This window comes from Prionailurus bengalensis, chromosome D4, assembly GCF_016509475.1.
Source record: "Prionailurus bengalensis isolate Pbe53 chromosome D4, Fcat_Pben_1.1_paternal_pri, whole genome shotgun sequence".
NCBI lineage: Eukaryota > Metazoa > Chordata > Mammalia > Carnivora > Felidae > Prionailurus > Prionailurus bengalensis.
In genome coordinates, this window is record NC_057359.1 from 41,485,491 (window position 1) to 41,501,358 (window position 15,868).

The 15,868-nt window shown below is 38.4% G+C and overlaps 1 protein-coding gene across 7 annotated transcripts in view; it reads right to left on the reverse strand.

The window, feature by feature from the left end:
* BNC2 (basonuclin 2) overlaps nucleotides 1-15,868 on the reverse strand; it is a 439,383-nt gene that overhangs the window by 121,615 nt on the left and 301,900 nt on the right. For all 7 annotated transcript variants that reach the window (XM_043567349.1, XM_043567348.1, XM_043567346.1 and 4 more), the window contains one exon: nucleotides 13,537-13,772. In XM_043567349.1, coding sequence (XP_043423284.1) covers nucleotides 13,537-13,772 — 236 coding nt within the window. The remainder of the gene's footprint in view (nucleotides 1-13,536; nucleotides 13,773-15,868) is intronic.

Here is a 15,868-nt window from a genome sequence, read left to right on the forward strand (position 1 = left end):
TAAAGCTTCCTTCCATCTGGTGTCTTGAAAAACATTCATGAAGTCTTACTGTACATTTCTGATAATTTTGATATTCCAGACATCTTTTTGCAAAGTTATCCTAAAATGTGAACCTTAGAAATCATAATTTACATTAATAACCTGTATCCAGGTGTAAGTCAGAACACAGAGAAAAGAAACAACAAAGCAGACAGTGCTGTCAGATGGCCTTTCTTATTGTGCTACCAAGTCCAAGACCACTTTCCATTAAGAAGAACCTACTGGTACCAGACTATCACCTTCCTTAATTATATACATACATTACTTATGAGTCAAATAAGCAATCAGGTGAACTAAAATTCTGTGCACTGAGTGAAGGAAACTAACAAAGAGAATACAGACTCATTCCAAATTTGATGTTCGCAATTTAATAGGCACTATATTTAATATAAATAAATCATCTACATTTTAATTGGCCCAATTACTCCCCAAGTGGCAATGACAGTAGAAATTCCATGGAGATTTGCTTGTCAAGTGAGTGACTTCATGGGTAGCTTTTGCAAACTGATCCTGATGGAGTTAAAAATGATCTTTGGAGTCTCACTAAAAGGGAATTTTTAAAGTAAGTTTTTATTAACTTGTCAAAACATTTATGAGTTAAGGAATTCGAAGGAAACACCTTGTTGCTGCTTACCATCTGTGATTTAATAAATAGGTGTGTTTTCCATAATAAGACAGCAAAATCTCATTAATTCAAACTAAAATAATGTTTTTAATTCAAAAAGTGGGAGCCGGATTTAAAATTAATTTTGTTTAGTCAGTCATTTAATTGCAGAATTTGAATTAATAGTACAATCAAGATAGGAATACTTAAAATTCTTTAAGGCATTAACCTTTCAGGGAAGTTGGAAATACGTCCAAAGAGTCTATTTAAATATAACTCATTATTGCACTAATTATAGATCATGCTTATATATTCATTACAACATGTACACTAATGACCTCTGTTTTCAGTTAGCTTAACTTGAGCCCCAATCTCAACTAGACGGAGAGCTGTAACAGAATGGATAGTGTCTATCTCTTTATCACTTGAATATAGCAGCACTTTGTTAAATGAATATATTTTCCTGAATATATTTTCCTGAGAATAGGAAGAAAACAATGTAAAGGAAAGCTGTGACCTAATGGAATTTTTAAAAATGGATGGAAGACCAAATTTGAAACAAAGACTGTACACTAAATAAACAGAACACATTAAATTATACATCTTAAATTAGTAATAACAGGTACCATATGGTTAATTTCCATTCACCACCTCTAACTTGCCTATAAGTTTTCTAGATTTACCTCCCCAAAGTTTTAACCAGATGTCTCAATTCATTTTTCCTTATTAAAAATTAATATGCTTAGTAAAAAAGACAATTTTCTTTCTGCATCTGACCCTACTGTCACACAACTATCCAACATATTTTTATTTTTTAACTCAAAGACACATCCCAGAATGACAAGAGACTAGAATGAAAATCTCAAACTTGCACAAGAGATTTACTTAAGCAAATCTTTTGCATATAAAAATTTTGCTTCAGGAGACAATTCACAGATGGAGAAAATTTTCTATTTATGTAATGAAAATAATAAAATTATTTAAACAGTATATGCTTCAGACTTTTCATTAATTCAGACTGACCTACTCATTAACTTGAAATGCTAGCATTTTCCCATACCATTTATAAAATATGCACATTTTGGTCAGGCACAGGAGTGTATCAGTCTATAAAATTAAAACAGAGAGAAGCATCTGTTCCCCACAATCACAAAAAATTATCTGAATTTTGATTTAGAGTAAACTGTTTCTCAAATCCTTAAAATAATTTTTGTAGACAGTTTTTCAGTAGCCTTATTTCAGAGGGTCGACCCTATTGGATACAAGCGTAATTGACTACAAAAATGCATAAGTAAAGGAAGCTAATGGCCTTGCTTAATTAAAATGTGAAACTTCACCATCTTATATTCCATTTATATGATTTTAAAGGAGGCTTCAGTAAGTCACTCTCTTGACAAGAGCATTCAGATTGCAAGGAAGGCTACAAAGGCGTTAATGACATTTACCCCCCTAATAAGAGCTGTTCACACTTCATGGTTTTTCCTTGTTATTGCTCAGGACAGATACTAGCACCTCATTGAAAGATCAGTGCTGCAAAGGAAAAAAGGCCCCTTGAGACATCTCAGACTTGAGGAAAAGCACTAAATCAGGTGATGCTACATAGATGACATATTTGATTCTCAGGGGTTCTTACTCACCCTATGGCCATGGATTTGAGGCAGTTAACACACAGCCAATCAAAACCCTCCCCCACTCCCAGAAGACAGGGCCATCCTCTTCTGCAGCAGGCATAGTGAAGGCTAGGGAGAAAAGAAATAAACTTCTTTCAGGTGCCCTAGGTCTGGCAGGATCCAAATGTCTTGTACTGCTCTCAGTTAATCTCCATCGATGTGTGGCTGAATGAATAAAACACTGACCTTTTCACCTAAGAGACCACAATTTGAATCCAACGTAAAGTCACTGGAGGATCAATGGACAGAGGCACTCATATTTTAAAGCAATAAAGCATTGCGAAAAGGGAAAAGGAAAAAAAAAAGTTTTTTACCGTGGTTTTGGCCACAGATTCAACCCGGTTTCCCTGGCTCAGCTTATGAATTGGATCTCTGATTCAGAATTGAAAAGCTCCCAGCACTGCCCCTATGGATCTCAAAATCTGGCACAAGCCCATGGCTACTGCAAGGCAGACATTCCCTCACATGTCAATACGTGGAAAAGCAATCCCGGCTGGTGATGGAATGATGGCTGACTCAATGGAATATACTCAGCATGAACTCCAATTCTGGCAGAGATGACAGGACGCAGAAACAAGTAGCTCTTAATTACTCTTTCAAGGGGAATTTAAGTGTATTTTGTTGTTGTCAATTCAAAATTTCTCAAGATGTGTGCATACTTTTAAAAAGAGGCAAATGAATGAAGGGACTGAAGGTATGTCCCAGACTACCTCACTTTGTGTTTTATCAACACACCATAAAATAAATAGGCTTAATATGAGACAAAAACCTATAGATAGACACTCTATTGTTTAAATGTCAATTTTTTTGAAGCCTGGACTAACATGACCGTAAGCCAGTATTTTCAGTCGTCTGTGTTCCAAACATTCTATTTATTTCACGGAGGAATCTGAAAGAAATGCCTGTTGTGCACAGGCATTAGAATTGCATCCCAGAGAGGATGCAGTGTGCACCAGAGTCTTCAAATTACCACACTTTTTCAACTGCTATTTTTAAAACCAAAAAAGAAAAAGAAAATCCACAGCAGGAAACGCATATTAAAATAAAAATAGAAAATCCAGCAACCACATTACTCATACTAACTAGAAAGCTGCCTCTGACACTATTATTATGGCTTTGTTAAAGAGAGAAAATTACATGAGAACAAGAAAACCAGGTTAAAGTATTTCCTTACAGACAGGACCTTCAGTTCTCAAAGTCTCTGAGAAATGTTTTCCTGGGGCCTATAGGCAAGAAATACACAATAAACTGAAGATGACCTCTGGACAGAAAATGCATACCAACTGATACCCCATTCTCTTATTTGGGGACCTTATGAATAATGGTCTACTATAGCCATGTAAGACACTCCTTTGTTGAAATGCAAAACTGTTCTACTCTCCAATCCCCAAGTCTACAGTGACTGACTGAGAGAGGGAGAGAGAACACAACAGCTTACTCAGTGCCACCAATCAATGAAAACACTTTCTAGGTAGCAACAGGACCTCAGTGGTGGGTTTCTAAAACAACTGTTCATAAAGCCACTAGCCAGTGATTGGCCTTTTTGAGGGTTATTAGCAACAAATGCCATGTCTGTAAACCAAAAGAATCACCAGTCATTTCCCCTTAGAAAGGGATGTGATGCGGGGTGCCCAGCTGGCTCAGTCAGTAGAGCATGTGATTCCTGATCTCGGGGTTGTGAGTTTGAGTCCCAAGTTGGGTGTAGAGATTACTTAAAAATAAAAGCTTAAAAAATATTTTAAAAATAAACTAATTTAAAAAAAAGAAAAAGAAAGGGATGTGAGGCAAATTATCAGCTGAATCCAGAAGAGCTTCTGAGCAACAGGCTCAGGCCTGATCTAACACACTCACCTAAACTACAGCTCAGTGCTGCTCATCTAACTGAAATGCAACTCTCCCCCATAAACTTGTTCACACCTCTTCCCAACACAGCATTCTTCCTGTACGGAAAAATCTTGTTCCATCCTTTCTGCTATGTAACAATATCTCTCTTCTTCCTTAAGAATCTCTTCTTTCAACAGGTCTTCCTAGAGTAATTCAATTTGGCAGTGGTCACTTTAATTCTACTAGCAAATGTATTGGCCCACATTCTATTTTCCAATTGCTGCTGGCATTACTTATAAGACTATCATACATGAATCAAATAAGTGTATCTTTATTTATGTTTGTCCCATCTGTATGGATTTAGCGAAAGCTTCCAGAAACCCACGCAGATCCTCATCTCACTTTCTACTTTTTCACAGTCCTTTATGATTTCACATACGAGAATGTGAAATGTAGGTCACTCAAAAGAAACAGATGGCAGACTGGGGCTGGGTCTTGAGAGCCTTCCTATGACTCTTTGCTACAGTCATAATAGATTTCAGTTCTTGTGCAAGCCCCTCTCATCCTCTACCTGTCCCTTTTGTCAAATTGGGGGAAATATTAGAAAAAGACATCGTAGCTCAAATAAACTATATAGACAAGTTGAAGAATCAAAAAGTTTCTGGTGATCTGGAAAATGGATTTACTTAAAGAATATTTACTAAGCTCTACTATGAATTTATTTTTTAAAAACAATTTTTTTAAGTTTTATTTATTTATTTTGAGAGAGAGGGTGAGAGAGAGAGCAGAAGACGAGCAGACAGAGAATCTCAAGCAGGCTCCACACTGTCAGCAAAGAGTCTGATGCAGGGCTCGAATTCACGAACCTCAGTTGAAATCAAGAGTTGGATGCTCAACCAATTGAGCCAACCAGGCGCCCCTCTACTATGAATTTAACAAATTACTTCCCTTTATTCTCCAAACTCCAGTAAGAAGGTATCAGAAAAATGAGGCTTATGGAAATTATGTGTTTTTTGCAAAGCTAGAGAGTAAATTGATGGTAGAATTGAGGTCTAAACCCAAAGCTCAGGAGCCTTCCACTTCAAATTCAACAAGGAGCATGTCAAAGTGTTGCTCTGGAGACCATATGGTTTAATCAGTGCCATCAGAGAGAATATCCATTTCAAGTAAATCTGAACTGGTTCTTATCAAATGGTGAATGGCCAGAGAGCTGTGGGCTCACTTTTTATTCCTCCTGGGGAACACAAAAACCCTCTCTCCATGTCCCACAGACACAAATTCTATTCTACCCGTCACTGCATTCCATCCTAGAGTTTGGTGAGGTATCTATTTCTACTTTGCAAGGGTAAAGGGAGGAATATTTTTATTTTAACTCTGAGCACAAAACATCAAGCTACGTCCTTGGATATAAGGTGTTTATTTTCATTGCTGTTCAAATAGTTAGAGCTTTGGCAAAGGATTCAAAATCCCTGTATTCCACTTCCAGCTTTGACCCTGCATGAGGCCTTCAGCCACGATAACTTTAAAACCAGGGATAACTGTCTCTGAAACTATCTCTCTAATAGGGAGGCTAAGAGAATTGCTGGGATAACATCTGTAGAGTAGTCCAAGCACTCTAGAAAACAGACACTATAAATATAGAACATTGCCCTGAACCATCTACCTTTTGTATATCCCTGCCAAAGACAGGGGGATCTTGATCATTCACACCTGTAATCTTTCTCTTCTGAAAAAGATTCTCATATTATTGACATAATGCAAGGACACCTTACATTATGGTGGTGATAAACCAGTCTTCAGTTGGGAGTCAAATAATCCTTCCTCTGGGTCACTACTATGGGTAATCTGTATATTCTTGCAATTCTGATCATGCAATCTGCATGATTTGTTTACGGCTGCTTTGTCCTTTAGAGTGAAAGCTTCCTGAGAGATCTCTTGTGTACTCAGCAAATGTAATTAATCAGTAAAATTTGCTATTTGACTCTTGCTATCGAGTCTATTGCTATTCGTTTACTACCTAAACGAATTTAAACCTAGATCCATTCTTCTTTCTGCTCCAGAAATTTCTTAAAAGTCTGTGAGGTCAGGTAATATCCATAAGAAAGGGTGTCTATTTTGAGTAAGTTTTGCTTTATGTAGTGGGGTGAAAGCCCAGACACTCTAATCATTTTAATAAATTCATTAAGTAGTCATTCATTCTGTGCCTGGTGCTTAGAAGTATACTGGAAGAGCTGATAAAATAAGAGAAATGCAAGGATAATAAAATGATAGTCATTAATGGAATAAGTCATTACTTGAAAACTTAAAAGAAGAAAAAGCACAAATACATATTCACACATTCAAAATGTAGTACCAGTTAATATTAATTAGAGTGTTGTGGGCTAGTTACTGCACTAAGTACTTTTTAAACATCATTTCATTTAACCTTTATAAATGAAGAAACTTAAGTTCAAATACATTAAACGACCTACCTTAGGTAACAAAGCCATCAAAAGTTGAATCCAAGATTCACACCCAAGTCTGCCCCATTCCAAAGTCTTTGTCACTATACTTCCTGCTCTTATTTGTAATCAAGTATGTATTACATATGTACCTATATGCAGGTTTGTGTGTGTAGGTACGTATGTGTGTATGTCTTATTTACAACTGAATAGTAGCTACTCTTTTGCCTATCTGGGAAGGCATTCTAAGAGATACAACGAAATTAAAAAAAAAAAATCCAGGATTTAAGGCTGCTTTATACATAAAGGTCTAAAATGGCCACGTTGGCAAGAGTCTATATCATCATCTTTTTTATCATTATGCTAATCGTTAACATTTACTGGATACTTAGCAAGTGGCACTACTAAATGCTTTATATGCATCATCTTGTTTTATCATCACAGTAAACCCACGAGGTACTAACAGTATCCCTGCTTTCCAGGTGAGAGAAACAAGGCTTAGGCAGATAAAGATACAGGCCTGTTTTCACACATTGAGTAAGAAATGGAGCTAGAATTCAAACCCATGAACCCGCTTTAATACACTAGTCTGCTGTCCCAAGCTTTCCTTGTCCAATGTATAAAAAGAAGGTAGAATTATGGCTATCCTACCACACCTGAGTGGGGCACTGATTTGTGCTCATCCTCCGTGGTGCAAACATACAGCTGGGAAGTGGCTACTCAGTCTGAGACTATGTGTCCTAACTCCCTCAGGCACTTGGCCCCAGTTAGATGTAAGCTCCAATGAGTAACATGTGGAAGAAGTGGCCCACTGTGCTTTCAAACCTGGTCCATGAAAACCTCTCACACAGAACCTCCACCTGGATGAGGAGTCTGAGGCCCCAGAGAATAGCAGAGGCATAAAATGGCAGAGGCCCTAAGTTTGGGGAAATCAAATCACCTCTGGGAGGAAAACATTCACCAACCAGGAATGCTGACTGGTCTTGCCGAGAGAGAGAAACAAACTCCTGTTGTTAAGGCCACTAGTATTTCAGGGTTTATTTATTAAAACAACTAGCATTTATCCTATTAACGAAAGCCTTAAATGTATTTATCTTTTTCTAAGCATTCGATATCTGCAGGGAAACAGGTTTGACACCTGATATTTCCCTGTTGTTATTGATCAGAATTAGGTTTATACATACATAGAAGTGAAAAAACCAACTTGAGTAGGCCTTTACAACATGTTTTCATCTACATCATTTCACCTTTTGCCATTCAAGAGCAAGAGGGTGTAAGGGGTTATCTCAGTTTTAAAGATGAAGAAACTACGGCTGAGAATGGCAAATTTTCCACACTCACATACATATATTGGACTTTAGCCCAATCTTCTTACTCAATGCCCAGTGTCCCCTTTTGCCATTCAACTTGATATCCTTTTATGGACCCAGAAAAGAGCTATTTCTTGTCTGCTCTGCCCCATGCACATGATATAGTTGAAATCTTACTGATTAGGTTTTTTAATACTTTCAAAAGGCATGTACTCCTGGAAAGATAAGCCAAAGAGCAGAATTTACAATAAAGCATTAATGATAAATATCAGATTTAGAGAAAAGCTGGGGTCATGGGAAAAAAAAACTGGGGAAAGTAACCTAAAAGCAGGTGGAATATTAAGAAATGCCCAAGAAAAAGAACACAAAAGAGGAACCAATTTCACTAAGGTCAGGTGGATAATATCTGTCACTGAATGCAAGAGTCATCTTAACTACCTCTTAGTTCAAGATTCTCAGGCCTTCTCAGTTCCCTAATCCATGCTACTCTGATGCTACAAGGCTCTCACATATGACATTCTGGAAAGACAGCTTGATAGTCTTAAAACAACAACAACAAAAACAAGTAACTCCACATAGAATCAGAGACCTGAGTTCAAATCAGATTTCAAAATTTTCTCCCTCTGATATTTTGGAAGATTATGTGCCAGCCTGGGTGCTTGGAGCTGGGTTACAGTGATAAATAAGAGATAAGTGGTTCTTATCCTTGGAAGCTTGGAGTGCATTAACCGTGCCAGTTAACAGCTTCTGTGATCATGGAAAAGTCAGTCAATCCCTATGAATTTCATCTACTCCAAATGTTAATTCACTGGCAATATCTACAAGAGAATGGTAGAAGAGGATTCAAAGAGCTAAAGTATGTGAACTTGCTCTGCAAAGGGCTGTTTAAATACAAGTGTTTGCTGAGTAGTGATGTTTTCTAACACACGGATACCACAGAACACTTAATTCTACACCAACCACTAGCTAGAGGGTGTGGGAGCCTTTGTTTCTCTTCCCATCCACCCTCAGGAGCGCATCTGTTGTTACAGCATTTGGTACCTGGGAAACCTGAGGAAAGGCTAAAGACCCTTGGACCAACTGAAGTTACTGCATATTCCATGAGTTCCATGGTGAAACATCAAGCTATACCAAGTTAAGCAGATTTTTTTTTACCCATTCATTTAACAAATATTTATTGAGTGCCCTGCCTCTGTGGCATTCCCTAGTGAGGAAGTCAAGAAAAAAACCATTTTAACAGTTGACTTAATTGATTGATTTTAAATTGGACTGGAGCTTGAGGGAAACAGTCCTGAGGTAGAGCCACACGAGAAAAGACTTACACTGCTTAACCTGGATGGAAAAGGCCTCTGTGAAAAAGTAGGACTTTGGCTGACACCTAAAGAACAAGTAATTGCCCATGTGGAGAGAGGAGTAGGGGAGTCCAGGCAGAAGAATCCTTATACGTGAATGCCTCAAGTTGAGGAAGAGTTCTAATAAGCTTGATTGGAAAAGGCTCGGAAGTGAAGAAGGTTGGTGGAAATCTACTTACCTACTCCCAAAGCCACTTATTCCAGAACTTCTCACAGCCTCTATTATGCTAAGGTGTACCCTGAGGCTCTATCAGAAAGATCCTGAGTATAGTTGCTGCCAAATCTAAAGTTAGACCTCTGGAAGACTAGTGCCTCCAGAATACTCTGGGAAATATTCTCCTAAAGTATTGATGGTTCTATTAGTTCTGATTGTTTCAAGACACAGGTGATTTGAAATGTGCATCACTACTCGCCCTCTCACAAGGCTGCTGACACCTTAGCTAATTATTCGAAGTGTCTGATATGGTTCTCTGAATTCTGGCAGGACTCATTTGCAAAGCAAGAGATTTCCACAGATGGGCTGCAAGTCAGTTACAAGTTCAAACAGAAAAATGACTGGGTGAACACCTGATTTTTAAATGATTAAATTCAACGATGATGATCACGTATATTCTTTGTATCCTAGGTCAAAGACAGGGAAAATGGGGAAAGAGCAGGACACTGCTTTTATTTACTGTCAATATATGTGCCATGAGATATAGACTTGAAAAAAGAATTATTCTTTGGCAGCAGAAAAAACATCTTACGGTCCTTCATATTTAGATTTTAGCATCTAATTGCCTATTTCCTTTTTCTGCTATTTTGTGGAAAAATGCCTAAAATCTACCTCACTTTTTCTGTACTTTATGAATGAACACTCTAATTGCTACACAGGAGAGTCTGAGGTTTTCTGCCTTTAAGGTTTACCTGGATTCTTAAGTCATTGTGGTCCCAGTTATGCTATACATATCACACCTTGCTGTCTCGCTTATGAATTACATGGATAATTATATAAGTTAAAAGTAGTTTTTATCAAAACAGCACAGGATTCTTGAAAGATATTGCTAGTCTTCTAAGTGAATCTGTGGCATCACTATCATCTCCCTTTTTCTTTTAATAATCTCTTCATATACACTTGTAAATGATAGTTTTGAAAAGTCTATTCCTCTTTTCCCCCACATCCAAAAATTCAAAATCAGATCAGACACCTGCTATTCTTCCACATTCAAAACTATCTCTGAAACCAGCAGTAGCTGTATATACATAAGGGATGTAGGTTTAGGCCCAGGGAGAGTTAAATTAATATCCTGGCTTCACCAGTTCAACTTACTGTACATCTTCATTTCCCCAGTAACACAATCTATACCCAACTGCTAACCAAGTCAATATGTGGTAAGACTAACAGCCACCCTAACTTGCCTTGATAATTATTCTCCTTTAACTGACATAATATTCAATATACTGTTGTTGAGAGCAATAATGCTAAAATTGATGCCTTGAGGGCTACAAGACAATTGAGTTTTAGCCAGATAAAATGACTTGTACACTAACAGTGCATTATAAGATTCCACAAACTTTGGACACACATTTTACAGTCTACTTGCATAAAAATGTTACATATAATTATATTCAAAGTCATTTGTGTATACCTGATCATTACTACCTATAATTTTTAAAATATTGGCCAATAACCAAATCACATTGCTGTAGAGGAAAACAGTTTATTTCTATAAGCCTAACTCTTGGTTTTTTTTTAGTGTTTTTTCAAGCAAAATGAGCATTTCTCACTAAATAGTTTTGGATCCTTCAACCTTTTGATTTTTCCCTAAACCAAGAACTGTTTTCATAAGAAGCAGATGATAAAAACTGAGTAACAAAAAGCATCATTTAAATAAAATCTATATTATATCAATCCTATCAATAAAGCAAGATAGAAACTAAACCTAGTGTTCTTCTAGTGGAAAAATCATCTATGATTTTCTCAAAATGTCAATTCTAGGCTCTGAAAGGAGAAACAGACTATATTAAGTTTAAGATTTTGTCAAAATCTGTATTAAATTAATAAAAATTAATTATAACTTAAGTATCATAATAAATGACAGAATTCTTTTTTATTTTTGACAGAATTCTTTAAGTGTAACATTTCACTCCCAAATAAGAGACTTTATAAATTTCAGTACACAGTTTTGCCGAATTTTCCTCTCATACTTAATTTCTCTTGTAATTTTGTATTGTTAAAACCTGGGCCCCCATACAAAAAGAAACATGAAGTATATTTCAAAGCACATTTTCAATGTGTGCCTTAGAGATATGCTAAAATGGAGAAAAATTAACACCTAAATATTAATTTCCAGGAAAACAAAGAATAGGTACTGGTCAAGGCAAAACATTAGGACCATATCATAGAACATCCAGCAGGTTCTATATTTATTGTCATCAAAATGCTATAGTGAACTGGGTTAAGAGGGCAAATAATCAGTCATTCACATATCTGTCTGGACAGGAAGATACTGTGCTCCAAATGTCTTAGGTAAAACTATACACATAGAACTGAAATACAGCGTTGATGGTATTACAGTAAAGATGGTACTAGATTGGGGCATACTACCTCAGGTTTTGAATAAAGAGTGCTTAGCCAAGCTAACACTTCTGTTCAAAAATGTGCAAGAGTTTTGTTCCTTTCTGTAGAGTAAGAGCTATCCCAAATGGATATTAATAATCATGTTGTAGAAATGACTGTAGAAAGATGTGGTACCATATGTATCTCCAGGCCAGGATAAGCAGGGATTGTGAAACTGGTTCCGTGCTTTATTTTTCCTGGCCCCTTCCTCCTGGACCTCATGCCCCCTCATGTCCCCTGACCACCCAGCACTTAACTTTCCACTCACCCCACTGAAATGGCCCCATCCTGAGGCAAATGAGATAATGCTTGTGAAGGTCTTTTATAAACTGAAAACGTAATATATAATTATTCCTATTATCATCATCATCTTGTCTTCTGAGGGCCAAATTCTCTGTGCCTTCCAAGTTGACATCTCACTAAACTAAGTAATGATTCAGTGCTAACCAAAGCAGTCACGGGAGCCGACAGGTATTCCACCTTCTGTCTCTCTCTACTTCCTGCCATCATACCTCTCTGTTCTCCTGCCCTTGCTAACACCTGGAGGTACCACATAGGAGAACGACAGGAATGTGTGTGTTTTTATGCCAGGTTAAAGCAAGGGGGAGATGTGAGGCTCCCCACTCATCACATACCAAGCTGGCAGCCAAGGGCTTGCACACAGCACAGGGCAATTCAGGGAATAAACGAGCCTGGCAGAGCCAAAAACAATTTTTTTTTTGAAGGGGTCAATTCTCCTGATATTATCCCCATAAGAAATTTCAAAAATCACTTCAGATTCTACCTTCTCCAATTGTGATCTCCTTTGGCAGGAGGGAGTACTTCTTCATCGTCCAGTGTAGTCTTTTTGGATCCTGGGGTCTCCCAACATGCTGTTTTCAACATTTACCCTTCAAGGGTCGTAGGAAGACAGATGGCCATAAAAACATTTCAGAGGCAAAGTACACAATGCAAAACGACTCATACTGCAAAAAATGACGAAAAAATGCAGGGAGGTTGGGGGCGGGGGTGGGAAGTGGAGGCTGCAGGCCTCTAGGAAAAGTCTAAAAAGACCCTTACCAGATTGGAAGTGCCACTGACACAAAGAAGGAGCTCAAGCTAGAAGAACAGGTGTTGTGAAAGCCACATCTATAACAATGTCTGTGTGTTTTGGAATATGAGGGTTTTCTAGTTATAAAAGCAGGGAGTTTACAGAGGTTACAGTTCTTTTGACTCGGATGAAGAAGCAACAAATAGGGTACACAGACAACCCACCAAAAATCACCAAATGCACCAATTCAGTGCCAGCTAAAGCTCTATAAACCCAGATGAAATGTAATCTCAGATTTTCATATACCCATCACCCACCTCAAAGAGCCCTTCCTTTTAGTAGTGCTACAGTCAGACTTGTTGGAGAAGCAGGAAGCTCATGTTGTAGGGAGAGAGCACTGCATTTAAAAAGATGCAAACAAAGCAACACTAGGCAACAGGCCACTTTTTCCTTTTTAATATCCACCACTGAGGCCCCATGCCAGCGTGCTGGGACACACTGCCTTCCCTCAGGTTCCCTGACAAGCCTGCCAAAAGGACCAGTTTCATCAGAAGAGGGTGCGCATGCCCAGGCCTGCAAGGGGCAGGAAAGAGACCAGGTTTGCAAGGGTTCTCCCTCAAGCCCTCCTAGAGCTGCCCAGACACGAGCTTCATCGTCCTCCCCCTACCTGAAGGATGTACCCCCGGACGTAGTCCCGCAGAGTCCAGCCCAGGCCGTGCAAGATGTGCAACACCTCCTCCTGCTTCAGGACACTGAAGAGACGGTCTAGAAGGATCTTTAGCCGCACAGGCACCGCTTGTGTCCCGTAGAGCATCAGGCTGCTGATGTCGAACACCACGTTGGACTGCACAATCTCCACCTGGGTGGGGTGGTATAGGTGCTGCGTGCTGAGCTTATCCAAGGCTGTGGTGGTCCCACCAAAGTTCCGGAAAGGGAAAGGACAGAGACAAAGAAAGTAGAAACAAGTCACTGGAAGTTATCAGGGCTCCATTTCTACAGATGGATCATAACCACAGATGTTGAAGCAAAATTTTGCAATGTAAATAGTTCTCTCCCCACCCCCTTCCTATTTTGCTTTTTTTTCTTTTTTTGATGGTTTATAAATTGCAGACGACAGCAAATGCGAAACACATTTGACTTTTAGAAAGAGAGCCACTGAGAATGTTTCTAAATGACTGTGGCTGGCTCTAAAAACCTAATTAATTTGCTAATTGAACTATGGCTCAGCCCAAGTTACCATGGTGTCCTCCACCCCTCACCAAAGACAGACCAACAAACAATTCCCAACTCCTGCCATAAGAGCAGGCTCAACGGATACCAGTTTTCTGAATAAGATCAGAAATACCTGAACAGTTTAAAGAGGAAGAGGAACATGTTCTTTAGACTACAGGGGTAAAAGCCTAATATGAGGGAATAAGGAAAGTGTGACATCTGTGTAAAGGGCTAGTAATTTAACTCAAACGAAATTAGCGTGCAAGGATTATCCCAAGAAGTAGTTCTTTCAACTCTCCCTCTTGCTATTCACCTGTTAGACAGTTTAATGTTCCCTGGCATGTTCACACACAAAAAAATACAAATTGTAACTTAGTCCCTTTTTATTAACAGTTATGATAAGGGTTTAGAATCAGATGAAAAAGGGGAGGGGTGGGAAATGAGAAAAATCGAAGTTGAAGAATTTCTGTGTATTTCAGGAGTATTATGTCAGTACAGAAAACAGGATGACCATTCTCGCAGTAAACACTTGAGGACTTTTTCTCTTCATATGTAGAAAGTTACATCTAGATCTAAAAGCCAAGATAAGGTCATACCTTCCAGTCCCCATCCTTATCTGAGTTCCTGGGACCGCTACTGCAGATAATGTAATTACATTTTCCTCAGTTTCTCTAATGTGAACAATTAAGATAACATTGTCTCATCTACAAGGCTCAAAGAGACACTGCAAAGATTGAGATAATGAAGGAGAGGTGCTTTGAACTGGTTAAGAGAACACAAAAGCCTTAGATCAACTGTCAGAATTATACACATATGACCTTCCAGAGATTAGAAAAGATAAACATGTGAGCCTGAAAGATGGTCATCTAAACTCGTAAGTCAGGGAAATGGATACCAGACAACAACCAGGCTCAAATCATAACTACACCTGAGAGTGCCCAAGGTTTCTCCAAGTTCTAAACCAATGCCTGGCCTTTTTCTACCACTCTTCCCACCACCTGACCTCCTCACAGTATAGGTAACTGTATATGTGCACACTGAGCTACTCCTGTTTTAATATGCCAGTATTTCTGCATATTAATGCAGGTATTTAAAAGTACATGCACACACACACATTTTTTTTTTAAGTATTTCAAATGTATTTTTTCCAGGGTTCCTCCTCCACTCTCGTTTCCTCCTGACTTATGGTCACCAGAGAGTTCATGTACTCTTGATAAATTGCTTTCTTACATCCACAGTGTAAAGGCCCTTATCATTTACCCGCTGGCTTCATTCAACACATTTACTCCCAGGAATACTTTGTCAAAGAGTTCGGGTTTCCTCATACTTCATTTCTTGAAGCTGATTTGTCTGATCTTTCCTATTCTAGTGGTTAAGTCAACTTTGAATAAATAGCTTTAAAAATTAATTTAACGTTTGGGAAAGATAAGGGATTCACAAGCCTAGGGATTGAAGTCTTCTCTCACTCCACAGGGCATTTAGACTGCAAAAATGCAGGAATGAGGTATTATTATCCCTGTTCTTCTTCAAATACAGCTTTTCTACTCAGCCTTCTGATGAGTAAGCTGCTCTGCTTAAAGAATCCAGTGGCCAGGTCAGGGAAAATCTGCTCCTCTCCCCATTTCCCTTCATCAACCCTCCTGGCCTGCATCAAACACTTCTTCACCAAATACATTGCTATGACCACAAATATGAAACCAAGCGGGCTCAGTAGAGGGAAAGTAAGATGACACTAAATCTCGATTTTTGTACCTATGTTTGGTACCTATAGCCATGCATTAAGTACA